The sequence below is a fragment of the Podarcis muralis genome, chromosome 5 (assembly GCF_964188315.1).
Source record: "Podarcis muralis chromosome 5, rPodMur119.hap1.1, whole genome shotgun sequence".
NCBI classification, from domain to species: Eukaryota; Metazoa; Chordata; class Lepidosauria; order Squamata; family Lacertidae; genus Podarcis; species Podarcis muralis.
Window position 1 is genome coordinate 83,866,342 of NC_135659.1, and position 27,973 is coordinate 83,894,314.

General features: G+C 43.8%; 1 protein-coding gene across 5 annotated transcripts in view; it reads right to left on the reverse strand.

The window, feature by feature from the left end:
* The window catches only part of NFATC2 (nuclear factor of activated T cells 2), a 138,213-nt gene that overhangs the window by 90,316 nt on the left and 19,924 nt on the right, over window positions 1–27,973 (reverse strand). For 3 of the 5 annotated variants that reach the window (XM_028735215.2, XM_028735213.2, XM_028735214.2), the window contains exons 2-3: window positions 16,959–17,994; window positions 14,897–15,065 (exon numbers count right to left, since the gene is read on the reverse strand). In XM_028735215.2, coding sequence (XP_028591048.2) covers window positions 14,897–15,065; window positions 16,959–17,994 — 1,205 coding nt within the window. The remainder of the gene's footprint in view (window positions 1–14,896; window positions 15,066–16,958; window positions 17,995–27,973) is intronic. The other 2 variants (XM_077929295.1, XM_077929294.1) reach the window with 1 other exon arrangement.

Below are 27,973 nucleotides of genomic sequence, written 5' to 3' on the forward strand. Positions count from 1 at the left end.
GAGCCAAAGTCTTTGGTGGTTTAGATTGCCAGCTGACAAAGCATTTCCTGCTTCTGAATAGCTGGAAATAATCTAGCAGTAGAAGAAATAATCTGCAGTCATGATTATACTAAATCCAAGGAAGTGTGTGTGTGCTGTACACACACACACACAATCTCCAGAGACAGAGAAGAAAATAACAAAACAGAATATATATTTTTCCACAAAGAAGGCTCCTTTGCTGCTTTGCGATTCCATAGAGGCAGCAAAATGAAATGCACAAGCGGCTCACTACTTTCTCTCCCTCCCCATCCCACATATTGAGAAAAGACTGGACATGCTCACAATTTTCTTTTGCACAAGGCTCAGATGCAGCGGAAGAGGAAAACTATGCCATGACATTTGTGAGTGATGTTCTCCAGCAACTATTATACATGACCACATGCTGGGAAGGAGTGATTTGCCCCGAGCTCTCTCGCTTTGGGCAATGTTGTGTGGGCAGATTAGCAATGGCTTGGACAACCCCACCTAGGAGAAGGCAGATGCCCAGCAAGAGTCTCATATTTCTGATGTCATCTCTTTAGTTGAGACAGTTTGCAAGACCCACAAGCAATAAAACCCATTGCTACTGTAAAGGTATAGGTAAAGGGACCCCTGACCATTAGGTCCAGTCGTGGCCGACTCTGGGGTTGCGGCGCTCATCTCACTTTATTGGCCGAGGGAGCCAGCGTACAGCTTCCGGTTCATGTGGCCAGCATGACTAAGCCACTTCTGGCGAACCAGAGCAGCGCACGGAAATGCCGTTTACCTTCCCGCCGGAGTGGTACTTATTTCTATACTTGCACTTTGACATGCTTTCGAACTGCTAGGTTGTCAGGAGCAGGGACCGAGCAACGGGAGCTCACCCCGTCGTGGGGATATAAACCGCCAACCTTCTGATCGGCAAGTCCTAGGCTCTGTGGTTTAACCCACAGCGCCACCCGCATCCCCATTTGCTACTGTAGGGAATGCATTAAAATAAAAACTGAAGGCTTCCAGTTAGGAAACAGCATATTAGGTTCACAATTAGAAGAGCTAAACTAGAGCTATGAACATATGAAGTTGCCTTATGCTGAAATACACTGGTCCATAAAGCTTAGAAGTAGCCAACTAGCCTTCACTAACTAACTAGTGTCCTCCAGGTGGTTTGGACCATTACAGCTTCCATCATCCCTGACCTAGAGTTGTTGAGAGTTGTAGTCCAGAAATATCTGGAGGGCAGTAGATTGGGAAAGGCTGTTCTATAGGGACAAACAGCAGCTCTTCTTGATTTCCCCAATTGTACCTGGAAACCTGGGACCTTCTTATCTCAAACATGTGAAATTCCACATTCCCATCCCCTCTTTGTGGATCCATCCATCCATCTTGCCCTTCTTCCAAGGAACTCAAGAGTGATCCCCACAAACCCTGCTTTTATTTCATAATATTATCATCATGGCTGTCACCCAAAAGCATGATGTTTCCTTTTGACTACTCCTTAAAACTTTGTCTGCTTTTTTAACCTGGATACTAGAATGAAACACACATATATAAACAAACCAACAAACCAACAAACCATCCTTGGGAGGTCCCTGGCCTTAGCAACACATATGTTATTACGCAAACCCCTAGTTTGTCTAGCTAAGAACAGAAGAGCTCTCGGGCTCCTATGTTATTGTTAACAGCCATGCCTAAAGATTAGCTCAAGTCAGTTTGATGAACAATTCCCTTGCTCTCTTGGCTTGGGAGACCACAGTTGCCAAAAAGCTTTAAAGACTTGATATTTGGGGTTGCTTTGCACACAACTGCCAAAGCAGAGAAATGCTTTCAGGTTTCATGTAATTCAACATATGGTACTCGCTTCTCAAATATTTGCATATTGTTGAATTACATGAAACCTGAAAGCATTTCTCTGCTTCTCTGCTTTCAAGGTGAAAACCAAACACTCACAAATGAAAGGAGAACACTGTGCAAAATGCAAGTTTGTGTTATAAACCAGATTTCTGCCATCTTCTTCTGTGGACAGGTTTTGACAGAGGTAGTGACACACAGGTCAAAAAAAAATTATCATTGGCAGCTAAAATAGGAGTTTATTTAAACAAGCAGGTTTTGACATTTTCATGGTAATCTTTCTCTGCACAAATATTTGTGTGCTCTATGTACAACACATGTTTTCATGAAATAAATTGGGCACTTCGAGAGCAAAAAACAACCCAACCACATAGCAGAGAATGAAAATGTTCAGTAAAGAATAGCGGTGGAGTTTTGAACTGGGGTTTGTTATATGAAGCATAACGGAGACAGAATTTCTATGTAGGCTTGAGACCAGGGAATATCTCTTTCATTATTAACATTCACAATTACAAATCAAGCCATTCATTCTATGTTTCTCACATCACTGAAAATTGAAAGCAGACATGTCTACCGCGAAGCCAGCAATCCAGCTGAAAGGGAACTTGATGGTCTGAGACATGCTAAATTTGTTTTCAATTACTTGGTCCACATTATATACAAAAAAAAAAAAAAACTTGATTAAGCCGTACAAAGCAAACAGGACAGGAAGATCAGAGAACAGAAACATTAAGCTAATAGCATCCATGGTCAAAAGAGTTCCTCTTTGTTTGTTCTCCCTTTCAAAAGTCAGCAGGAGGTATCCTTGCATAGTAAGAATTAATCCGTCCCCCCATGAGACCACATGCAACATCTATGCATCGCTGGCAACCTTCCCACAATGTGGTAAATGAAGAGGAACCCACGAGACACACAGTCTTCAGATCCATCTTGCTTTCACCCGTACAGCGCTAAATATATGGCACTATGTGAAGCAGAAAGGCCAAAAACTGCTCCCTATTATTCACATGTTTATACAGACGGTGGTGGAGGGGGAAGAACACCCATCATTCTTTACTCATTAGTTAACAACAGTTCGTGCATCTGATGAGATGGGATCCAGGCTCCCGCAGCTTGTCCCACGATGCACCTATTAAGCTTGCTTCCAGTTAAGTTATACTCAAAGCAAACCCACTGAAAACAACAGACTAAAGCCATGTACATTGATTTTGTTTTTAAGGTGCCAAAAGACTCTTTGTAGCTTCTGGTTCATAAGTGTCATTTCTGTGTCTATCGATCACTCAGGTTTGCTTCAACTGGCCTCTTCTGTTCTCAAGAAAAAGCAGTTGCAGAATCCTGATCTGGAACATGGTCCTCTCCCCCTTCCCCCTGCTAAAAATACTTTGGCCCCTACCCTTAGCTACTATCCGTCTTCTAAAAGTGCTGTTAACTCCAAATACTGCCTGCCTTCTGGGGCAAATAAACACTGGAATGGGGCAATTTTCAAGAAGAAACTGACATGGGTCCCCAATCTAGAATGGAAGCATGTTCTAGATCAGAACACTTATTGATCTGTGGCTATTGCTGTCATTTGGGGGGGGGTTGGGGGGGTTGTTGTTATATTGGAATTGTATATTGCATCTTATTTTTGTAAGTCACCCAGAGGGGAGATTAAAAGTTTCTAGAAAACAAAAAATCAGATAAATACTGAAATATTTGGCTGGGGGGCAGTTTAGCCTGTTCTGCCATCTTATGGCTCTACCATCCTATCCCCACCTTATTCTGCTGCATGAATAGACCAGACCCCAGGGAAAATGTCTTCCAGAGTTGAAGACCAGTCACCAGGGTCTTCTGTGTCCCCCACTCCCATGTGGAGACACCATTGCTAAGAAAGTGTTCTGAGTTGAGTCACACACAAAAATGTTTAGTTTTTGCACAGAGGTCAAATTTTTGCACCTGACCACTTTGGCAGTGTTAATATAGACACACACCTTTAGGAATAAAGGTCACTGCTGAACATCAAGCCATAGACCTTTATTTTTTTACAACTTTATTTTTGCATTTTGATAAGTATTTTTAACATCCCATTGTTTCCATTTTCAGAGAAAATGAAAAATCTAGAAGGAAAGGTGGGATATATACATTTTTTTAGACATTGTAACCCTGAAAAGAACCCTAAGGTAAACTATTCACAATAAGCCTCCCCACCCCCTGCCCAAAGTATATTATATATAGACTAGACTGAAGAAAAATCAGCTCATTTGAGTCACATTTACCAAAAAAAGGGAAAGAGAAGACAGACATGATGTGTACCTTTCCATATTCTATTTTGGGATTTTATTTCTTTCTTTTGGTAGAAATGGACTACTGTATTTTTCCCCATCTTTTGCATAACAGTTATAATATTAACACAGCTAGACTTGGATTGGTCTGTAATTGGTCTTTGGCAGATGAATAAATAACATCATTCAGCAAACAAGGAGAGGCTTTTCTTGTTGATTTTATTGCAAAGATTAATTATGCAAGTGTGTGTGTGTGTGTGTGTGTGTGTGTGTGTGTGTGCATGATTAAATTTATCCTCCCAGCATTTTTTAAAATGAGCTTCATTCTCTCATTTGTTCATCAGGATGTGCAAAAATGAGGTCACTTTCAGAACTATAGTTATGTTGATAAATGCATGCATACATAAGAATGTTTATTTTGCACAAACACCTAGCACCATATGTGCAGAAATGGCTATGTTGTATAAAAAAGCCTAGGTAAAAATCCCAGCTCAGTATACATAGCATAGCTAGGCATGCAGCTCAGACTACACAGTTCACAACACATGCCAACAAACTTTGTTCATACCTTTCTGTTTTTTGAGATTACGACTCAGATTCCCAAACACCCACAGGTCCTTATACCCCCATAGAAAGGAGTTAAAAAATGCAAACTTGACCAGATGTAGCTTTGAACTGAGAAGAAAAATCAAGCCAAAAACTTCTCTATCACATGTGTAAAAGGGTAAAAAAAAGAAAACGCAAGGAAGCAATGGATGAACTGGGATAGTGACTGAGATAAAGTGATATCCTGCAATGAAGAAACATATATCAGAATAGCCACTTATGTATCACCTATAAAGAGGGTTTGCATCGCCCAAAAAACAGAACAAGATGTAACACAAATTTACGTAACATTTCCATACACTAATTGATTTGTCTAGTTGCAAAATTTAGCAACAGTTACAATAATTTACCCCTTCATGTTGTGGCGAAGGGGCTTGAATAACTGAGAGAAGCTATGAGCTATGCTGTGCAGGGCCACCTAGGATGGACAGGTCATAGCCAAGAGTTTAGACTAAATGTGATCCACCTGGTGAAGGAACTGGTAAACCACTCCAGTATTTTGCCAAGAAAACTCCATGGACATAAAAAAGGAGAAGCTTTGAGAAGAAAGTGAGAGTTTCCAAGGCATGCTCTGGTTCATGGGGTCACGGAGAGTCGAACACTACTAAGCCGACTAAACAACAACAACAATCATTTAAAGAGAAATGCAATATGGCTCACCCTAGTGAGGAGGCAACAGGTGATGGGTAATAGTTCAGTCTGCTCTTAACTGTTGAGGGGCAACTTCAGGGCTCCTGCTCTCCTTTCTTAGGGTTCCTTACTTTTAAACCAGACTTGAGACTAGACAGCCCTCAAATAAAAGTCACCTTAAAATAGAGGACTGCCAGCCCTTCAAAACAGGTGGCTGACCTCTGCAGAGTAAGACGCATGGCAGCCCTAGCATATGTGAAGTTGGATTTGAGGATAGGTTCTGATGGATTTGAGATGGGAAGTACAGCTTAAACCACACTTTGTGAAAACAGAAGTGGTCTGCATCATAGCGAAGGAGCTAGGAAGGGATGGCCTGTTTCCTCCTTCCAGAGAACTTGCTTCTAGGGAGTGGTACGCTTTTTCTCATAAATCAGGATCTTCAATGACGATCACACTCATCTTCCTGTCTAGACAACACAGACCACTCTTCCAGAAGGAAAAATGGAATGTGTATGAATGAATTCACAGGAGCCAATGATTTACTCAGTTGATAAATTAAGTTGACAGTGGCTCATAAACCCCTGTCAACAATATGATGTTTGGGGTGGCTGGAGTGGAAGAGGATACCATGGCAGATGATGTATGTACATCAAATGCTTCAGTCTTATAACATACGGTATTTACTTGCAATACGTCACCCTAAAATGAATGAAATGCCCAAGTTCAATTCTTGGTGTCTCTGGCTAAGAAGATTCTAGGCAGCAGGACTGGGAAAGACCTTCTCTCTGCCTGTTGGACAGCCACTCAGGGGAGACATTGACAAGCTAAATGGATAAACAGTCTGGTTCTGTACATGACAATTTCATATATTTATAGCACCCAGCCGTGTGATAAGAAGACTAAACCTCACCATTTCTCTGCAAGTCCCTGATCAGAAACTAAACCCTTCACAAATCAATAAGGAACCACCTTACCAAGCAACACATGTACACTGCAGTTCTGTATGTTTATTACTTGGCAAATGACCGCCTTAATTCATCTGGTGTGTCCATATACCAGTTTTCAATGCAATACCCTTGGGGGCATTACCTATGGCATTTGACCAACTCCATTCAAGACTGGCAGCACACCTGTTCACTTCTGCTTAAAGGTAAAGGGTAAAGGTACCCCTGCCCGTACGGGCCAGTCTTGACAGACTCTAGGGTTGTGCGCTCATCTCACTCTATAGGCCAGGAGCCAGCGCAGTCTGCAGACACTTCCGGGTCACGTGGCCAGCGTGACAAGCTGCATCTGGCGAGCCAGCACAGCACACAGAACGCTGTTTACCTTCCCGCTGGTAAGCGGTCCCTATTTATCTACTTGCACCCGGGGGTGCTTTCGAACTGCTAGGTTGGCAGGCGCTGGGACCGAACGACGGGAGCGCACCCCGCCGCGGGGATTCGAACCGCCGACCATGCGATCGGCAAGTCCTAGGCGCTGAGGTTTTACCCACAGCGCCACCTGCGTCACTTCTGCTTAGAACTGGGTATATTTCTAGTGGAAGTCTTTAAAATACAAAGTCGCTCCAAATGGGGCACACACACTGTGTGGCCAGATTTTCCCAATAAGCCAGTTGTAGTTCAGAGACCCGTTTGCTGACCTCTGTGTCAAATAAATAAATAAATCGGAACACGGAATCCCCGCTGCCTACAGTTAATTAAAAGCAAATACAAAGCTAAGTGAGAAGTCTCTTCCTCCCATCTCTTCCCTTTCCCTGCTGGACGGAAGTAGATAAGAAAGCACTTGAGACATTTTCTCCCTCTGGTGTCAAAGGAACAGGTAAAGCTTAAAGCAGAAGACTGCCACTGGCTCATATTAGCACTAAGTTTTCACCAGTGCTCTTTTTAACATACAAAGCCCTTTGTCATTTTTATTTCACGTATCCTTTGGAAAGACTGGCCCACTTTGCTTTACAAAACAGGGATATAAGTTTCTTCTACATCTGGGGCAAGCAGGGCAGTCCAGTCAAATCCACTTTATTTATTTTTTTACTAGGGTATGTTTTGCCAACCTGAGCCAGGTGCAAAAGACATATGCTTAGAATTTAAGAACAGGGTGCCTCTGGGTATATTCTACGTTTAGGAATTCGTTTTCAGCACCAGAAGAGCTCCTAGTCCTATCACACAATGAAAGTCTTTCAGCAACCTAATTTAGGTGGGAAACAATTTTGTTTTGTTGCTATTGTTAAACATTTGAGGGTCAGAAAAACCCTTGATGGTCTTCTGCAAATTATCCTGAGATCCCGTAGTACAGCCCAATCCACCTTCTGCTCATCCCTGTTCTAAATCCAAACCCAAATTCTACCTGTTGTTGAACTACGAGGCCATAATACATTTCCCCCAAGAAAATGGCATGACCCTTCTGGGATGCAGCCGTATAGTGAGCCAGAACATCCTCAGCAGAAAAAAAGAAGATGCATTCTGCATCAAGCTTCAGATTTTCAGAGAATATGGATTTTTGAGAAGGAGTAGGACTGTCTGTTCTGGAGACAAAGGGCCAAACTTCAAAAGATTATATATATATATATATATATATATATATATATATATATATATATATATATAAAATCATATTTATTGAAGTTTCCAAAAAGACAGAAAAAAGAAAAAAGAAAAACATTTACATTTAAGACCTTACTTTCAGTAACATCTTTCCAGGACTTCCCCACCCCTCCCCTTCTTGTATTCCATTTCCATTTGTTTAGTTCAACAAGTTCTTATTCCATAAACTTCGAAAGATTATAATGCATTTAACATGTCTTTTCTTGTTACCTGTCAAAGTAACAATGATGGAGACAAGATCAGGATTCTGCTGCATGGGGAGAGGAGGGGTTTAATCGATCCTACACAGTGTTGTCCCAGTGAAAAGCACCCCTCCCAGCTGCTATTTTATGTAGGAGGAAAGCTGGTTTTGGCACCTGTTTGCAGCTTCCAAGGGTAGAATCACAGCTTGGGCAAAAAGGGTTAATCCACCTCCCCATGTGCTGCAGTCTCAATCCTGAAACCAGCTCCTCCCATGCAGCTTTTATTTTTGAAGTTCAAAAGCAGATGCTTCTGAATGCATTCACAAACTTAAGGTCATTTTTAGTCCGGCCCTAGGGTACCACTAGCTGTCTGACAGCAGTAGGGAATTGTACAGGATACTGAAAGGCCATCCTTGAACACAAAGGCTGTGTGTTCTGCCCATCCCCACACTTCTCATAAAGAGGCAGCAAGACACATTTCGAAACTCTTCTCCAGATTAAGTGTTCATGTCCTCTTCTATAGTCATTTGAAGGGCTGTCAGAAGATAGTCGTCTATTTAAAGAAGTCTTTATTTGACGAACTGTCCAACTTTAAGATAAAGAACCCTAAGAACAGAAGGTGCCTTGAAGTCGCCCATCAGCAGTTAGCATCTGGGTAGCAAAGTGATACAGGTCACCTGTCTCAGCACATTTTACCGTAGTGGGGAAGACTACATCTTTCTATTTAAATCACAATAATGGATTTCTATAATTGCATCTAAATGACCATATACATAAGTTTCACGAATTCATGTCCTCTTTTGTCCTTTTTTGGCCCCTGGAACCATGAGGACTAGAACTATACTTTTTCAATTACTGGGGGGGAGGGGTTAAAGAATCAGGGTATTACATTCCACACTAGTCTTTAGTCACACACAGAGAACCGAGAAATGTGGATTTCACACAGTCCAGAGTTCATTGCGTTCCTGTGAGTAAACATTTCTGCATAATACCCACGGTCCAGCCTCTAATTTGCACCAAAAGTTCTGGTTTACTGCATTAATTCAGGGCTCAGCAAGACACATGACAAATACAGGGGGAAGGAAGCCTGTAGTAATAAACACTGGGACTTACACAGGAGCTGCAAGATGTGTTACTAGTTCTAAGCAAGAATCAAGGCCATGTTTGCTGTGAAATGTTTTGTGAAGTGTGTGTGCGCATGGAGCCGGGAGGGGGAATTAGCCTTTTCTAATTGTTGTCACTTCCTTCCTCTTGCTCTTTTAATACACAAGCACCGATGCACATCACTCTGCAACCGAGTGCTGAGGCTTGCATGGGTAATGCAACATACAGCATGCAGTCTGCAGTGGCTGGTGTTTTGCAGTCACTGTGACTCCAGTCCTCTACTTACATGTTACATGGGAACATATGGAACAAATCCCCAATGGTGACTCATGTTAGAGGAAAGCACTTCTGGAAGGGATGGTGCGGGGGGGGGGGGAGCAGCTGTGTGTGTGCTTAACATGCATGCATAAGTTTATTTGTATGCCGCCTTTCCACAGTTCAAATCATGCCCAAGGCAGTAAAAGAAACACCAGAAAACACACAGCCAAACTGAACCATTTCCACGTAAATCACAAGGTCTACAATAAAGACACCAACAACAAAAAATCCCCAGCAACATCTCCCACCCCCTTAACAAAACTCCCCAACAAAATTTCCCCAGCCTGCCACTTTCCAGGGGCAACTCTTATCCAGAAGCGTTCTAGATAACATGGTTATAAGGCTAAATATCCATCCAGAATCCCAAGGGATGGAAAAGTCACTGAGCGAGGGGGTAATTTTTGTTGCTAGGCAGAGAGCAATTCGAATTACACTTCACTGGTCCCAAAAGAGCTTCACTGGCTGTCTTATTTGCTTCCAGGCCGAATTCAATGTGGCTTTGCATGCTTTAAAAGCCCTGCAAAGTATGGGACTCAGGAGAGTGCCTTTCCCCCTATCATCCTGCCCATGCTGTTTAAGATCACCTGATGAGGCCCTCTTCTGGGTCCCTCTCCTATCAGAAGCAATACTAATGCAGCAACTAAAGAGAGTAGCTTGGCTGCTGCCCCTTCCCAGCAGCGGCCCCCACCTGTGACTTGCCTGTCACCAGCATTATTAGTTTTCAGGTCCCAGGCCAAAGCATTTCATGTAGTATTTAAGTACTGTTATGTGATCTGTTCTGCCTTATTAATGTTTTGTATTTTCGTCTGGTTGTTACAGCCTGATGCTTAGAAACTGCACTTGAATCTGTCCTGGGGGAGGCTGGCGTATAAAAGTTTTAAATCAATTGCAGCAGAAAAGGGCTGGTTTGGGGAAACGGTTAAGCACCCGCCCCACTCCTCTCTACCCGTGTCTAGGATTATTTTCATAAACAGCTTGCTACGGATGCAGAATTCGAGGCACAGTAGAAAAGGTTAAGGGTCTCTTTATTTTCCTCTGCGTCTTTCTAGGCTTTAATTTGAGCCAGGCCTTAACTTCAGGACCTAAATCTTTTAAAAGTGCATGAAGACCAGCTCCAGCACATCTGAATTCGTTGATACAAAAACAGGTGCCTCTGAGCATGTGCCGAGTGCATCTATCACAGCTGAGCATTCATAGTTCACTTCTACTTTTCTGTGCTTACAGCAGCTTGCTGCCTGGGGCTACCCTTTGTACAAACATCTAAACAACTGCTGGTAAACGGGAGTTTACCGAGAGGCAAAGGATGTGTGTGTGTGCCACATCCTCTCCAAATTGGGTGACTGTGCCAACCTGGGTAGGGGGAGGGGAGGGGAGGGGAAGCGGCATGTCAACACCAGCCTTTGTCCTCAACACAGAGCCAGTTGTTGCTATTCTGGGCCCTCGAACAAGATGTTAAACACACAAAAGCCCATGTCCTCGCCGAATGCAACTTGCCCTGCCAGAGGCTCTCACTTTAACAGGCGGACAATTGTTCTGGTGTTCTAGGAGCACCCTGCGAGCACATACTCCTCAACGGCGTGTGCCAAACTCCCAAGACCAAGACTGCAAAGAAGAAGAAGTGGCCTCAGAGAGCAAAACCACAAGATAGAGCTGGGGAGGATATGAGATCCGCTGCTGCGCAGCTTCCCTTCCCTGACCAAAGTCAGCTCCCACAAAAATAAAGTCGACTTTAAAAAAAGAAAGAAAAAAGTAAGCAGAGTCGTATTTCAGAGATTCATTCAACAGAACGGGCACCTCCTCCCTCAAACTCTTAAGTAATGTCAGGAACAGGGAAACACAAACAAGCGCACAATGAAATCGCTGGATTGGAATTTATTAATCTTTGATTATATTCATTCATGCCCACAAGGTTCTCTGTCCAAGTACAGTTGTCAAAGAAGCAAAGCAGAGCTAGAGAGAATGTGGAGCCGTCTTTAACCTTTTGTGTTATTTTCAGCATTGTATATTAGTCTTTTGATGTGTTTATGCCATATGGAAAACATACGTTTTTGGGTGGCCATGCAAATTGACTTAATAGGTAAATAACCTATATCCTGTGTATACTTTACATCTGTCCTTTTCATGCATCATGTACATGTGTAGAGCTATCTTGTGAACATGTTCAGCATGGATATCTGCAAAGGGGAGCCTATGCATGAGTTGACAACTTCCCCTTCAGTGCCCCATGCAATCAGGGACCCCAATTGTGCACATGGAAGATGGAGCGAGCTTGCTATCTCCTGCTCTGGAGCGTAGGACTTGAGCCAATGGATTCAAGTTACAAGAAACGAGATTCCGACTATCCTTTCCATGGGGATTCAATGTGCCCCTTTCAGTACATCTGATTAGGGACAGCTTTAAAACCATGCTAGACTATCACCAGAATAAGCATGTTTCAGCTCTTGGTGTGATGTGCTGCAGACGGGAGATTGAGGTACCTAAATACTCTCCTACCCAAAAAATCACTCTGCACTTGGAAATCTATACTACTTTGGGGATAAAAACATTTGTTGGCCAGGATCCATGTGTGAGCAGGACAGAAGAAACACAGAACCAGGCTTGTTGGTTTTACCTCAACTACTTGCAATGCTAAGGAGACAAGTCACAGATTGGTTTTTAATGCACTAGGAACTGCTGTGGCAAGAAAGTACAGTCAAGGGCAATTCTAGACTATCACTATTTTCGGATGGGATTCAACTAAAGGTAAAGGTACCCCTGCCCGTACGGGCCAGTCTTGACAGACTCTAGGGTTGTGCTCATCTCACTCTATAGGCCGGGGGCCAGCGCTGTCCGGAGACACTTCCGGGTCACGTGGCCAGCGTGACAAAGCTGCATCTGGCGAGCCAGTGCAGCACATGGAAACGCTGTTTACCTTCCCGCTGGTAAGCGGTCCCTATTTATCTACTTGCACCCGGGGGTGCTTTCGAACTGCTCGGTTGGCAGGCGCTGGGACCGAGCAGCGGGAGCGCACCCCGCCGCAGGGATTCGAACCGCCGACCTTTCGATCGGCAAGCCCTAGGCGCTGAGGCTTTTACCCACAGCGCCACCCGCGTCCATACTGGCAAATTCAGATTGTGCAATTCATAGAATAGTAGATTTGGAAGGGACCAGGAGGGTCATCTAGTGCAACCTCCTGCAATACAGGAGTCTTTTGCCCAATGTGGGGCTCGAACCCTGAGATTAAGAGTCTCGTGCTCTGCCGAATGAGCTATGCAACAAGCTTTTATGCAACAAATCTGCTTCTTCCCCGAAAGATCAGACTCTTTGGCAATAAGGAAATTGGTGGGAAATGCAAAGTGTGGGATAACTCCAGCTTTGACACAACATCATCTAACCTCCTTGCAAAGAAATCAGGAAGAACGCTCAATAAACAGGTTATCCGGAAGCAGCTATAAGAGTCCAGCTGAACACACAGCGGTTCATGCCTCTTCTTACATGTTCATGTTCATGCCTCTTCTTTAGATCCCTGTCATAGCAATACATGTCATATTTAGTACTAAGGGGTCCTAATTTAATTCCTCCATAAACTTAGACTAGCCAAGCTGGAATTCTCCCATTAAAAGTAGCCTGGATTTGCACACTTGCAATGAAACTCAAGAGAGTTCACCTGATCCTTCACTATCCCCATGACACCCCATCTCTACTTCTGCAACCTCAATCCACCTTGCAAAAAAGATAATAAAAAAAAATCTTACTCTGAACTCCGTGACTTTTCTTCTATGAATGCATGAACTCAATTAACCCGTGGCCCTATCACTTTACAACTACATAAACTTTACAGTAGGCCATCAAATGCCTCATTGAACTAAGTGCCAGCTCTGTGAAGTGCTTCTCCTCTTATCACACTCTAACACTCTAACCCTGGCCAATGAAACAATCTCCTCCTGGCGTAAAGAAGATATTGCAAAAGGAGGAGAGATAAGTGACTCCAAACCACCCATATGTCAGCTTGATTTATACTGCCAAGCCCTACAAAGGGCAACATATATACGCAGGTTGACTTCACTACCAACTGCCTTTCTGAATTCCAACTCTACAGAATTATTCTATGCCACTGCGAAGTTCAGCAAAGGCTGAAGCAACAGAGTTGGGTCTCCTCCACTGTATCTAGATACAGCTCCATCTTAAAACATCAGTCAAGCAGTAACACCAGCAAGAGTGCTACTAGCCCAGAAATGGAAACAGCATGAAATACCGACTGTGGATGAATGGAGAATGAAGTTGTTAGATTATGCGGAGCTGGACAAATTGACAGGAAAGATTAGATACTTAAGAGACCAAAAGTTCATCGAGGACTGGGGGAAATTTGTGAAATATCTGGAACATATAAGTGAAGGACAGATAACGCTAATGGGATTTAAAGAAGCACTGTGAAAGACTAAGAAATATTGTCTAAAGGGAATAGAAAGAAAGATATAAAAAAGGTCAATATAAAATAAAGAAATGCGTAATTTTAATTATAACTACGGATGATTTACGGATAAGCTGGAGGAAGTCCTGAAAATGATTATGTTGTGAAACTTTGATGTGAAACCAATATGTTTTTTGTCTGTTTCTTTTTTTTTTTTTTTTTTGATGTAAACTAATAAAAAATGCTTTATTTTTGCTGTGTTGATCAGAATATTTTTTTACAGAGATTAGAGGCATTTATAAAGAATGATAATGAGAAGGGGGAAAAAACATCAGTCAAGACCTGTTATTTTCAAGGCAATCATACTGAGTTTAGTTTGTCAAACTTAAAATGCTTTATTCACACCTTGTTCTAGCATCTCAATCCCTGAGAAGCACCCATTTCTTCGTCTCACAACAACTTTTTTATTGTTGAAAAAATAAACCATAGAACAACCTTACTTATGCCTGAATGTGAAGTCAGGGATTTAAAATGACTTACAGGTGTCTCTAGACCAGGGCTGTTTTATAGGGAAGAGGTAGGTACTGTACCTTGGGTCCTGGAAGGGCCAAGAGTACAACTTTATTTCATATATATCACATAATATAAAAGCAGTCTTCAAGCAGTTTATAAAAACTGAAATGCTACACACAGACACACACACATGCAAACGATGAAATGAAAACAAGAGTCAGGAAAATGACTCCGTGTCCTGGCCTCCAAGTATTTGTAAAGTGGATAGAAGAACTATATCTTCCCAGACCAGTAGACTACTGTCTGCTATCCATAAACACCTTTTATAAATATGTTGCATTAGCCTTGTTTTCCCAAACAATGTGGTGCTATGGCAGGTTGCCAAGAGGCGCAAAGCTATCAAGCAGCCATCACAGTTCATCTTCTCCAAGAAAAAGATCTTACCTGGACCACGGGGTGCCCCCCTGTTGGCGCTTTGACCGCCCCTCGGCTCCCTTCCGTCTCATAGTGGGCACGGTGGTGGGGTTTGGGCTGCACTTCAATCCGCAGCTCGTAAGAGCCAGAATGGCTGGAGAGGGGCCATTCGAGTGGTGGGAGGGAGTGCACGGGAATGCTGGGCAGAGAAGAGGGACATTAAGTTGGAGAACGTCATTATGGAACGTAGGTTGGCTTTTCTCTTTCTTTCAAAAGAGGTCAGGGTGCACAGCCTCCATTAAGAAAAATGGAGGGGTTCCCTCAGAGAATTAGCACAGGGTCTGTCAATGACTATGGATCACAATTACTTTATGGAGCCTCCAGATTTTGCGGCAGTAGGAAAAGGACTGTTGACTTCATGCCCTGTGTTATGGGTTCCTGGGGGCATCTGGTTGGCTGCTGTGGAAAACAGGATGCTGGATGAAGTAAATAGGCTTTTGATCTGATCCAGCAAGGCCTCTCTTATGTTTGACTACACTAATGCAGGGAGGGGGAAGAGACAACAATGCATGGAGAAATTAGTGGGCAAGCAGAGATGCTTTAGCCTTGCTCCTCCCAAATGCTTCCGCTGGACATGCGTAAACGATTTTTTCCCTCTGAAAACAATTAAGTCCAGCTCAGTGAATGCTAGCTGGGGGAAACACTTGAAAGGGAGAATTAGTGGGTACAGAAAGAGTTACGAACTCCTCTCTTATGTCTGCCTAAGTGCTCTGTCCCCACATTCTCAGTATCTCATTAAAATCATATGCTTGCTAATATCTCCACCCTTTGAAACAGGTCCCTGGTAAAAAATTACCTCTAGCAAATTATTTCTACTGTTTGGAAGTGGGCTTGTACATGCACAGAGACAAACCAGAGCAGCAAACAAATCTAATGTGTACAAAGGTAAAAGGGACCCCCTGACCATTAGGTCCAGTCGTGACCGACTCTGGGGTTGCAGCACTCATCTCACTTTACTGGCCGAGGGAGCTTCCAGGTCATGTGGCCAGCATGACTAAGCCGCTTTTGGCGAACCAGAGCAGCGCATGGAAACGCCGTTTACCTTCCCACCGGAGCGGTACCTATTTACCTACTTGCACTTTGACGTGCTTTCGAACTGCTAGGTTGGCAGGAGCTGGGACCGAGCAACGGGAGCTCACCCCGTCAAGGGGATTTGAACCACCGACCTTCTGATCGGCAAGTCCTAGTCTCTGTGGTTTAACCCACAGTGCCACCCGCATCCCTTTTTGTGTACAAACTGTACACTTATTATCAGTTTAGAAAGATAGGAGACTGCCTTATACCAAGTTAGATGATTGGTGCATCAAGTACAGTCATACCTCATGTTGTGTTTGCTTCATGTTACGTTCTTTCAGGTTATGTCTCATGGCGACCCAGAAGTACTGGAAAGGTTACTTCCGGGTTTTGCCGCTTGCGCATGCACAGAAGTGCTAAATCATGCTTCACGCATGTGCACAAGCGCCAAATCACACCTGCACAGATACGGTGCTTCAGGTTGCACTCTTTTCATGTTGCAACCAGGCCTCCGGAACGGATCCTGTTCGCAACCAGAGGTACTACTGTATTCCTACTTGGGAATAGCCTGGGAATCTGCTTTGCATACTGAAGATCCCTGGTTCAATCTTCAGCATCCACAAATGAAACTAGGCATGTCTCCTGATTTGGAGATTTCAGTCTGTATGGAGCTAGATGGACCAATGATTTCAATGAGTCTACTCCCGGAGTGATTTAGCTGGATATCATCCCGTGTTTGGTGGACATGACATCTCCCAACAACTGGCTACATATCAGAATGCATTTTTCTGGATGCATCCATAACATAATAACTGGCTGGCAACCCAAACAACAGGTTCTGTATTGCAAGAGCCTTTTATTTTAAAAAAAATTCCTTGGGTATCATGGTGGTAGTTATTGTTTAGAAAGTAGGCAAAGGCAGACCATCCCATACACACGCATAATGGAGGTTTGGACTATCAGGAACAAATTCTATCAGACCTGTTAGCAAGAGTGACCACAAGACATGCAAGCTTACCTGCAGATAGGTATTGCAGGCATCAGCTGCTTTGGCCAAGATGGCGGCACTAATAAGATAGACTCCGGTGGTGGGTTCCTCCGATCATCCTGCTCGCAAGGCCCAATGTATTCAATAGGCTGAAGAACGTGACACGGCATGCTGGCTTTGTGGGAAGACATCGGCGAAGGTTCCGGGCTGGTTCTCCATATTTTTGTGGGGACTCCGCAAGAGGGATCGGTGGTGAGGTTGCTCATTGCATCCATGAGGCTAGAAGAGGTGGATAACTGGGTGTAAGTGATGGAAGAGCCGTCTTCTCTCAAGGGGATCTGGGGCGAGGCTTGCGGAGAGGGGGTCCTCGATTGCCGTGGAGAAGTGCAAGGTTGCTGACTCCCGTAGAGCTCGGGGCAAGGGTACTTCCTCTTTGCTCCTGGCGATGACGACCTTGAGTTGGGACGTGGAGATGTTGAACGTGGCCCCAAGCAGGTATCCTCCACGATGGTTGCTTGTGGGGACATTATTGGCGAGGTTCTAGGGGAATAATGAGCATGGGTGTTTTGAAACTGTGGACAAAGGTCATCACTAGGGCCATTATTTGGTGAAACGCATGGTGAGGTATAAGGAGAGAAATTTGTCTCTGAAATGAAGCTTGCAGAGGAGCCGCTGCTAGGAGGGCTCAGGCACAGCGGTTCTCGGTAGCTCTCAAAGCCAGGGACAGGCAGGGTAAACCTTGGGCTAGCAGTAGCTGAGTTGGAATGATGCTCTACCAATAGATCTGTGTCTCTGCTGCTGAAGGGACCCCCCGAGTGAATCAGTTCATAAGATGGTGTTATCTCAATCCTAGGGCTCAAAGTAGGGGGACCGGCAGCCTTGCCCGGGTCCAAGTAGCATTTTGACCCTAGGCTATCTGGCTGTCCGTATCTGCCCATGTGATCTGCCGAAAGGCTAGACAAAGCGAAGGGAGTGTATGGCTTGAGGCCATAATCCGAGACATCATCATGAGGGTAAGTAACTCCAGAGGGTGGGCTGATGATTTTATGTGAAGGAGTCGGTTCTTCTGGAAAAAGAAGGGTGGCTTTTAAGACTAGACATACCACGGCAGAAGCTGAGCAATCACGGGTTAACAAGAAGGCATTAGCAACAGTGTGTTAGGAAAAGGTTGTAAAGATATTGCATATTTATATTGATCACACATGGAAGCTGCTTCAGAGTTGGTCATTCTCAGAACAGAAGCAGCAGCGGCACCATCCTGAGACCACCCACACCCTGTAAGGCACCAGCAGAGTCAAACCAGGGCAACTAAGCCCATACACCTGACTCCCAGTACCACTTGGATAATTCTCAGAATGAGGCCCTATTAGCCCAGACTCTGTTAAACCTGTAGCATTCCCATATAGCGGCCAGATCCAGAACACCCCTGCTTTATAACTGGCATATATTTGTGTTAGCACATTTTGGTACCAACGTAAATTTTAAAAATGCCTTCCGGTGTTGCCTTATCTAGGACATGGGCATATAACTCATTTTGTTTTGTATTATGTATCAAATATGAAATGCTCAGTCTGCCTAGCTGAATTGAGCTGAAGATTTTAAAAATGGGTTTTCCGATATTTCCAAGAAGTTGCTAGCTTTTAAATATGCAGAACTTTTTAAAATAACAAACACACAAAAAATGCTGAAAACTGCAGTCTAGCTGAAACAGAAGCTAAAAACTCAGTGACAGAAGGATGTGTGTATCTACTTGTATGCACCAGTACTTTTAGGATCACTGATTGTTATCCAAACCTGAATTCTGACATTCAAAACAGGTGGTAGAACTGAACCCTGGTGAACGATCACACTAAATGAAGCACTGCGTAAATCAAAGATGGCGAATTGGTTGCCCTCCAGGAGCTTCTGGACTGCAACTCACTGTTGGACTGGTGGGAGTTGGGATTCCAAAAACAGCTGGTTTCCCAGCCCTGGAACACAGACCTGTACCCTATTACTCTACTCCCTTGAACTATGGGACATGGCAGCTAATTTCCTGTCTATCCATCACAGGTATGTTTCATGCATGCAGTTATGTTTATTCTTTAAAATGGGGGTGGTAGGCTTTCAAATTGAAAATCTGCAAAATCCATGGTTTTACCTTCTAAAGATCATATGTTGTAAATGTTTCCAACAAGAAATGGGGGACAGAGGGAATCCTCCTCCTCGGATTTATTTTGTGAGGTGTGTGGGGTCCTCCACACACCTCACAAAATAAATTGACAAAATAGACAAAATATGCCTCTTTTTCCCTAGTCTCATATTTTACTTTAAATATTTTACAGACTCAGAAATGTTCCACTCAACACAATCTTGGCAGATACATTCTAGCCCCTCCACCCCACCCCCAAGGCTGGAGAGAATTAATGAGAACAAGTATTACACAGTTCCATATTTAATCTCAGACACAGCTTTATTTTATTCCAATAGATAAGAGGTGAAAGTTTTATCTAGGCAGACATTGACAATATAAAAGTGCATTCTTGGAAGTGTTCAGATCTCATCTAAGTTAAAAATCTTATCGCCTTCCTCAATTTGACAGGAAAATTCTCCTTCATGTGGACAAGGATAATATTGAGAAAGACTATAATAAAGTTCTAAAAAAGCATTTTTAATACTCCCTTTGAATTCTAGGGAACACAAATTTGGGTAGGCCAAACTAAGGGGCAGAAACCAATTCATTTTGCACTGACTAACTTCAAACAAATGTATTTAGTACAAATCATGATTCTGTTCACACTGGAGGGTTTTGTTGTTTGTCAGATTTACTTCAGTCCCTATATATCATTGGACTACAGATTCCAGTATCCCTGACCATTGGCCCTGCTGGTTGGGTCTGAAGAGAGAAGGAGTTCAACAAAATCCGGAGGACTATGGCTTAGCCATTCATGCTTTACTATCGATCTGCCACTCCCATCAAGGGCCACCTACTGTGTGACTATCTGCACACAGCTTTTATTCATTTTCCTAAACAGGAGTGAGTCCTTTTGTACAGGAAAAGTAACTGCGACATTTAAAACAGCCTGAGGATGGAGCATCTCTTAGAGTGAAACATCACATCCAATTTTTATTTTACGCTACCCAGAAGGAAATTGTTCAAATTGCTACAGTAATGGTTATAACCCAAATGAAATTTTGCATGAAGTGGCTTCTCCAGTTGATTGCAGACCAGCCATGAATGCCTCCTTTTGACACGCTGAATGTAGAATATGGTGTTGGCAGTGATACAACAAACTCCCTGGCAAAACTCAACTACCCAGCTCCAATTCTGACTTGGAGGAAGGGCGTCAGCTGGCCTTCTTGCTGCTGCTCTTAGATGTGTATTGCAGGTACATCACCTCTCCAAATAACACAAGTGTAGAATAAATTATGAAATTGTTGTACAAGTTGTTATGGCCATAATGCATCTGTTTGTGACATCATAGTCTGCAGCCATGGGAACAGCTATGATGGTACAAGCTCAGCTTTGTTACTCTGCTGTGGAGTGGGAAGAAAAGGAGGCTGATTAGAACACAGCAGTTCCTGTCCTTAAGATTAAATCCCCTGATGTGGTTTCAATTTAATTAGCCAGCCCATACTTCATTGCCACCAAGACTGGGCACGTAATTAGCAAACACTCAGCTGTTGGTCATGCCAACCTGACTTGGCTCTGTAGGAGCTACTGCTGTTGTATTTTTAAATGCAATTCTGGAAAGCACTACATAACCAGCCAGCAGCCCAACCTAATTCAAGGCAGAAGCTGGTTTTCTAGAAGGCTATTCCTCCGAGTCAAAAGGGACATGGGTGGCACTGTGGGTAGGTGTGCCTAGGACTCAGTGCCTAGGACCTGCTGATCGTAAGGTCGGCGGTTCGAATCCCCGCGGCGGGGTGAGCTCCCGTCATTCAGTCCCAGCTCCTGCCCACCTAGCAGTTCAAAAGCACCCCTAAGTACAAGTAGATAAATAGGTACCGCTTTATAGCGGGAAGGTAAACGGCGTTTCTGTGTGCTGCACTGGTGCTGGCTCGCCAGCTGCTGCTTCGTCACACTGGCCACGTGACCCGGAAGTGTCTTCGGACGGCGCCGGCTCCCGGCCTCTTGAGCGAGATGAGCGCACAACCCTAGAGTCGGACACGACTGGCCCGTATGGACAGGGGTACCTTTACCTTTTTATTCCTCCGAGTAACATGGCAACTGCAGATTCTGCTAAGAGCACCTCTGCCAGTTAGCATGAAACAATTTAGGACGAAATTGGAGACACAACCTCTCCCATGATGGGATCTCTGTAATCCATAATCTAGCTGTAATCACAAACTAAAGATAGCACTCTTGAGAACAAAGGCAACTAAAAGCAGACATACAGTAGCTGTTGGCGTTATACTACAGTTAAAACAATCCAGCACACTTCATTTTAGACTATAAAATTAGAGTGCCTACTTAAGTGTGCTCTGCTTTTCTTAAAATTAATAGTTTAACTTGCAATCAATTACCCAAATGGACGTTAGGGGGTGGGGATGGGAGGAAGCAACATTTTGAGAAATGTGTGAAAATAGTATTTTCACTTTACCCACAAGTGCCTGCAGCATCTGTATTCCCTCACTGCCCTTAATTTTGTTGAATAAAACATTCCGTTTAAGCCTTAGCATTTCCACTGCATTTATTACTTTAAAGTAGAACCTCATGTCACACATTTTGTCTATCTGGAGGGAGGAGCGTGAAGAAAACCAAGGACATAAACCAAGAAGTCTTAGATGCTCTTGTTTGATTGAACAAATGCTTCCTCTTATCTGTAATTTTGTTTTAAACCCCCCCCCCAAAAAAAATGCAATTTCAGCAGAAAGCGACACTTCCCTGCAGTAACCACTGCTACCAATCACAAGCTAGATCTCAGCTAGAACTAGCTTGGTGTCCACATCTTCAAAACGCTACTTGAAGTTAACATCTAGCAAACCCAGCCTTCTGCCTCCCAACTCCTGATTTTGCCTTTTGAACGATCTGTCCTAATCTTCACATCCTAGCACAAACAGCAAACCATGGGAAGACAGAAAGTGCCCAGCAGGCATCATTCTGCCTTGTCGTTTATTCTGACAAGGTTGTTTGATACAAAACGTCACCTGCATCCATTCTATGGGCTAGTGATTCAGATCAGATAACAATTATCACATGCCCATTCTGAAGAATTACAATTTACAAGCAAGAATAGCCCCCTACCCTGAGACTCTGAAGAAAAAAGAGGGGGTTGAATTGCACAAACTGTTAGGCGAGTCTGATTACTGAGGGAAAGGTCTAAGTTTGAATTAAGGGTGTGGCATTTCTTAAGAGATCTAGATTATGAATCGGTTTCGGTAGCTTTGTCACATCAAGGTCAAAACACTAGGCTGGATTGCCAAACTTAAAATATCATTATTACATTTCTGGGGACCCTACCAACTTCTCTATCCTTCTTTCCCCCCCCCTCTGCTTTCCCCACCCCGGGCATCCTGGGAAGTGTAATCATAAGCACCAGACTACAGAAACTCTAACAGGAACTTTTTAAGACTAATAAGGAAAGAAGCTGCAGTTATCATCATCCATTTCAAGTATTCAACATCCCTCATGTACAGTTTCAAGGTAATTCTTACAACAGCACTGCAAGGCAGACCAGCATTATTCCACATGTTGCATATGGAGGTGAGGGGGTCAAGCTTAGAGACCTGCCTAATTGAGTTTGTGGCAGCTGTGAGGTTTGGTGTGCAGACTTCCAGCTCAATGCTTTTTGCTATCATGCTATTCCATCTCTTATCATGTTGCTGCAGTTGGCTGCATGAGATGGCCAGCACTAATAAAACATTGTGGACAGTTGGTTGCATGAGATGGCTAGCACTGATCAGCTGTAGTGGAGAAGAGTTTCTTATGATAGGAACAAAAATTATCAGTGGAGATAAACGTATCAAAGGAAACCTTATCACTTGGGCCACATGATGTCTGGGCCCTACCACTTCAGGTGGCAAGTGAGGGCTTGCATTGCTGGCTGTTCCTTTATACAAAATACCCTGCATAGAAGTAGATGTGGAGAAGATGCATTAGTTTTCTCCCTGACACGCTGGTTCTCCACCTTATGTGGAATTATTTATTTATTGCTATAGAGGACCATTCGATTATGACAGCCTTCACCTGAAATGGTACAGTCCACCGCCAAGTGAGAACTAAGCTTGGAGAAACTTACGACTCACTGGCCTAAGCATTCTATACCAGAGGTCTGAACTTTCCTCAAAGTAAAGGTCATAGGAACAACATAAGGATTGTCCTACTGGACTATGTCATAGGTTCATCTAGTCCACCCTTCTCCAATATGGCACCTCTGAACATTGTTGGACAACCATTCCCATCAGTCCTAGACAGCACAGCCAACAGAAAAGGATGATGGGAGCTGTAGTACAAAACATCTGGAAGATATCAGGTTGGGGAAAGCTGATCTTCACAACAGTAGTCCGCCCGATGCCTTTGCGTGCTCACGAACAGGATGCAATGTATAGCCTGTTGCTTGTTCCCAGCATGTAGTAGTCCTGAATGATCCTGAACATGCAAAGAAATCCTCCCATAGGAAGCACAGGTAGGAGACAGGTGTTCCCTTAAGTACTTTATGGCACTGCAGCTTGGGTGTGTGTCTTGGGATATCCAATGCCTGCCATAATCACACGAGAATATCTGTACAGGAGCTTGTATATGCAGTATACACTAAAGCAAACGTGCAAATGGGATTCCCCACCAATTCCTCCCAATGCAGATTCCTGTGCCCTCCCAAAAGACTTTTGAAAGGATTGGAGGGCTCTACGGAAAGACCTGGAATGTGGAGTGCAGCAGTGGGGGAGGGATAAAACTACAATCTGCCTCTGCCCAATTCTACCCACCCACCCCCCAACTCCTTATCACAGTCCTTTTTGGGAGTCTCCCAACCCTCAGGACAGTCTTCGGGGGGGGGGGGGGGCTACAAAGGGATGAAATGGGAAGGGTGAGGGACAAGGAATTTCTCACACACAACCAACCTTGCACTCTAACCCAGTGTTTCCCAAACTTGGGACTCCAGCCGCTTTTGGACAACAACTCCCATAATCCCTAGCGAGCAAGGCCAGTGGTCAGGGATGATGGGAATTGTAGTCTGAAAACAGCTGGAGACCCAAGTTTGGGAAACACTGGTCTAACCAAATGGGATGCAATTTAATACGTTTATTCCCCGGCCTCAAGACAAGGTGGGAGTTGCAAGCTAAATTGTCTTTTCTTAGGGCTTTCCCCATCCCTGCATATATCACTGGATGTCTCAAGTTCCTGGCCAGCTGCTGAATGTGAGAACTGACTCTACCGAGAAGCAGTGAATTCAAGGTGACTTCAGACAACATGACCGTTCTGTCTGTAGTGTCTGATATGCAGAGACCCCTTCACACATGCAAGTCATTTGCTGCTGTTGCAGGCTTCAACAGACAAACACACGCATGTGAACCAACCTTAAGTTGCATTCAAAGAGGCTTAAATGATTCCACTCCTTCCAAGTTGGAAAACATCATTTGGATGCAGTATGAGAACTTTCAGAGGAAGAAGAAAAGGCCTGAGCTCATGACCCTCTGCTATGGTTACGTTTCTGGCGAACATCCCAAAACTGCAAGTAAGCAGCTTCAGTTCAGATGCAACTAACATCAGTTAGGAAACAGTCAACTTCCAGAACTGCCAGGCACACTTAGACATGTGGACTGAAGCTTCTTCTTCTTCTTTTAATTTCCATCTCTTTGTAAACATGCTTTAATCTTAGTACATTAAAGATCACTGATGTACAAAGGATTACTTACAGACTCATAATGGTGTCTTTTGAAAGACAAGGAATGTCCTCCAGATTATAAGTTTCGTTGTGATCTCCCTTACACTAATTATTTCCATCTTGAAAATATACAAAATTAATAATAATCACAGTATCCAGGCATCCAGTACAAGTAAAACTGTCTCTGGAGGGCTCTTCCTACTCTCTACAATGCCATATTCTTCGCAACATCAAGTGTGGGCAAGAAGTGGCACGCAATCATTGCAATATTAGAATGGTGTGTAACTGTTAATTCCTTCCTCCAAGAAACTTGGGGGGTGACACATATGGTCCCCACTCCATTTTATCCTCAGAACAACCCCTTAATGCAGGTTAAGCTGGTCACTCATAGAGCTTATTGTGACTAAAGCAGGGATTTGAACCCAAGCCCCAATACCACAGGTGTGGGTGTGATTCAAGTGCCATATGTTGGATGTTTGCAAGGACACTGCAGTGCAAAGGTGTGGATCGCCATGAACAAATGCATTGTGTGCATCTGGGAGAAATGACCGATTTGTGCTTTAAAACTCCTGTGTGTTTAAATAACAGACCTACCCATCAACTACTCTTTGCTTTGCACTTATTCTAAGCATGTTTTCTCAGAAGTAAGTCCCTTCGAGGTCAGTAGGGTTTAAGGTAAAGGTAAAGGTACCCCTGCCCGTACGGGCCAGTCGTGTCCAACCCTAGGGTTGTGCACCCATCTCACTCAAGAGGCCGGGGGCCAGCGCTGTCCGGAGACACTTCCGGGTCACGTGGCCAGTGTGACGAAGCTGCTCCGACGAGCCGGCACCAGCGCAGCACACGGAAACGCCGTTTACCTTCCCGCTAGAAAGTGGTACCTATTTATCTACTTGCACTTTAGGGGTGCTTTCGAACTGCTAGGTGGGCAGGAGCTGGGACCGAAGATGGGAGCTCGCCTTGCCGCGGGTATTCGAACCGCCGACCATGCGATCGGCAAGCCCTAGGCGCTGAGGTTTTACCCACAGCGCCACCCGCGTCTTAGTAAATGCTCCTAAGATTAAAGCCTGACTTAGTCCTGGAGGACAGTGAATTTGTGGTTGAGGTGAGATTTGAACAGGGGACTTTTCAGCTCATAGCTCAGTCTCTTACCTATTTATTTATTTATTTAATTGATTGGCTGATTGATTGATTGATTGATTGATTGACTAGTACATCACCCTTCACTTGAAGATTACAGAGTGGTTCACAAATGAGAACCCAAAATACATAATAAAATAAAAAACAAACCACCGTATCTGGTACGTTACGCAAGCACTGTGCTATTAAAGATGCATGCACACACATTTCCAATTCAACTAAAATTCACTACAACACCTTAAAAATATCTCAGATGTACTGTATAAAGCTAGCAAGGTAGAAGGGATTTGCAACAGAATCCTGTGCAGATTTACCCAGTACGAAGTTTCAGGCTCCCTAATGAGTGCGTTTCAGACTTTAACCTTGGTTTTGCTTTTGCTTTTAAAAAAGTCAGAGTTGTATTTTGTTTTGTTTTTGTTTTTACTTTTTCTTACAACAAACATAAAAGGAATTTACACACACAAGCTTCATAGGCTTCTGCAAAAAAAAATATTAAACGTGCTAATTTCTCTTGACCCATCACTGGAAATGTAAATTAGCAGCTACAGTTGCTTTTATTGCACTGGAAAAGATATTCTCAGTCACGGTTTTGGCACTGTAAGAGTACATGATTTTAGAGTATTCTTAGCCACGTTCATTGCCTTCACTCATTCAAACGGCACCCTTCACTACACTCACTATAGCAGCATGCTCAAAAGCCATAAAGCACCTTTAACAGTCTTAGATTGAAATCCCAATACTACTTATTGTATTTAAAATTACTGTAAAGCACATTCAGCTGTGCCACCTCCTGTTTCCATACAAATGAAAATAGTAAAAGTTCACTTATCCTATATTGATGTCACTACGTACTCAAAAGATACATTCAAAGCTATGTTGAACTGCACTTGTTACAGTGATAAGTCCAGATCTACCACCGGCTGTTGGTGGAAGAGACCCTGGTCCAACCCCCTGAGATGCAGGAATCCTTTGCCCAATGTGGGGCTCAAACCCACAACCCTGAGATTAGGAGTCTCATGCTCTACTGACTGAGCCACGAGCTGGGATCCAATGAAGATTGGCATAGGATGTCCTCAACTTCTGCTATAAGCATACATTCAAGCAGGCCATCGAATGTTGTAATATCATGTCCAATCTAAGGTTCCAAAGTGGCCAGTGTGTGTTTCCAAAAAGGTAAGTGGAGAAATAATAATGAAATCACAGAAAGCCACACCAAATATCAGAGCCAGACATTGGCTTGGAGGAAGTTCAAGTTTTAATTTAATTGTTTATGGAAAGGATAATGGGGCTGCAGTAAAGAATATCTCCCTGCATGTTCTTGCTTGTTTGAGTTTGGTGGTCTGTATTTGCATCACAATTGAGGTGCTATATTTTAGGCTCAAGGTCTTAGGGCCCAAGTCATAAAAGTCCTCTTCTGGGGAAGGGTGATAGCTCAGTGTGTCTGCCTTGTAAGCAGAATGTCCCAAGTTCAATCCCCAGCATCTCAATAGGGTTGGGAGAGACTCCTGCCTCAAATCTTGGAGGGCCGCTGCCAGTCAGTGTAGACCATACAGAGCTAGGTGGACCAAAGGTCTGACATGGTACAAGGCATCTTCCAATGTTCCTAGATGGACACTCTTCCCCATCTCCATTGTTTGCAAGGCAAGATTGGTTAGGCTACCAGTTGGTAGGGCTGGGTCACAAATTCACCTGTGGCAAGTTGGATCAGCAGCACTAGCACCATAGACTCCACTGTAAGGTGGAGCTGCACCGTTTCGGGGGGGGGGGGGAGTCATTAAGACTGCAATCCTATACCCATTTTCCTGGAAGTACGCCACACTGAACTCCATGGGACTTTTTTCAGATTGCAGTGTAAAACCTATTCATGTAGTCTGATCCTTGAAAGATAAGTGACTACTCAATGATGGGAAATAATGTTATCATTTCAGGTTGCTATAATACAGATGAGACCCAACGCAGCATGAAAAAATGACCACTTCTGTAAAGGGGCTGCTCCTTTTTCTCCTCCCCCACGCACCCCCAAAAGATGCTCCAAAGGATTGGTGGACCTTGTGGAGCAGATTTGGGGTCTGTGTGCATGAGGGCTGAAGAAAAGAAATTGGA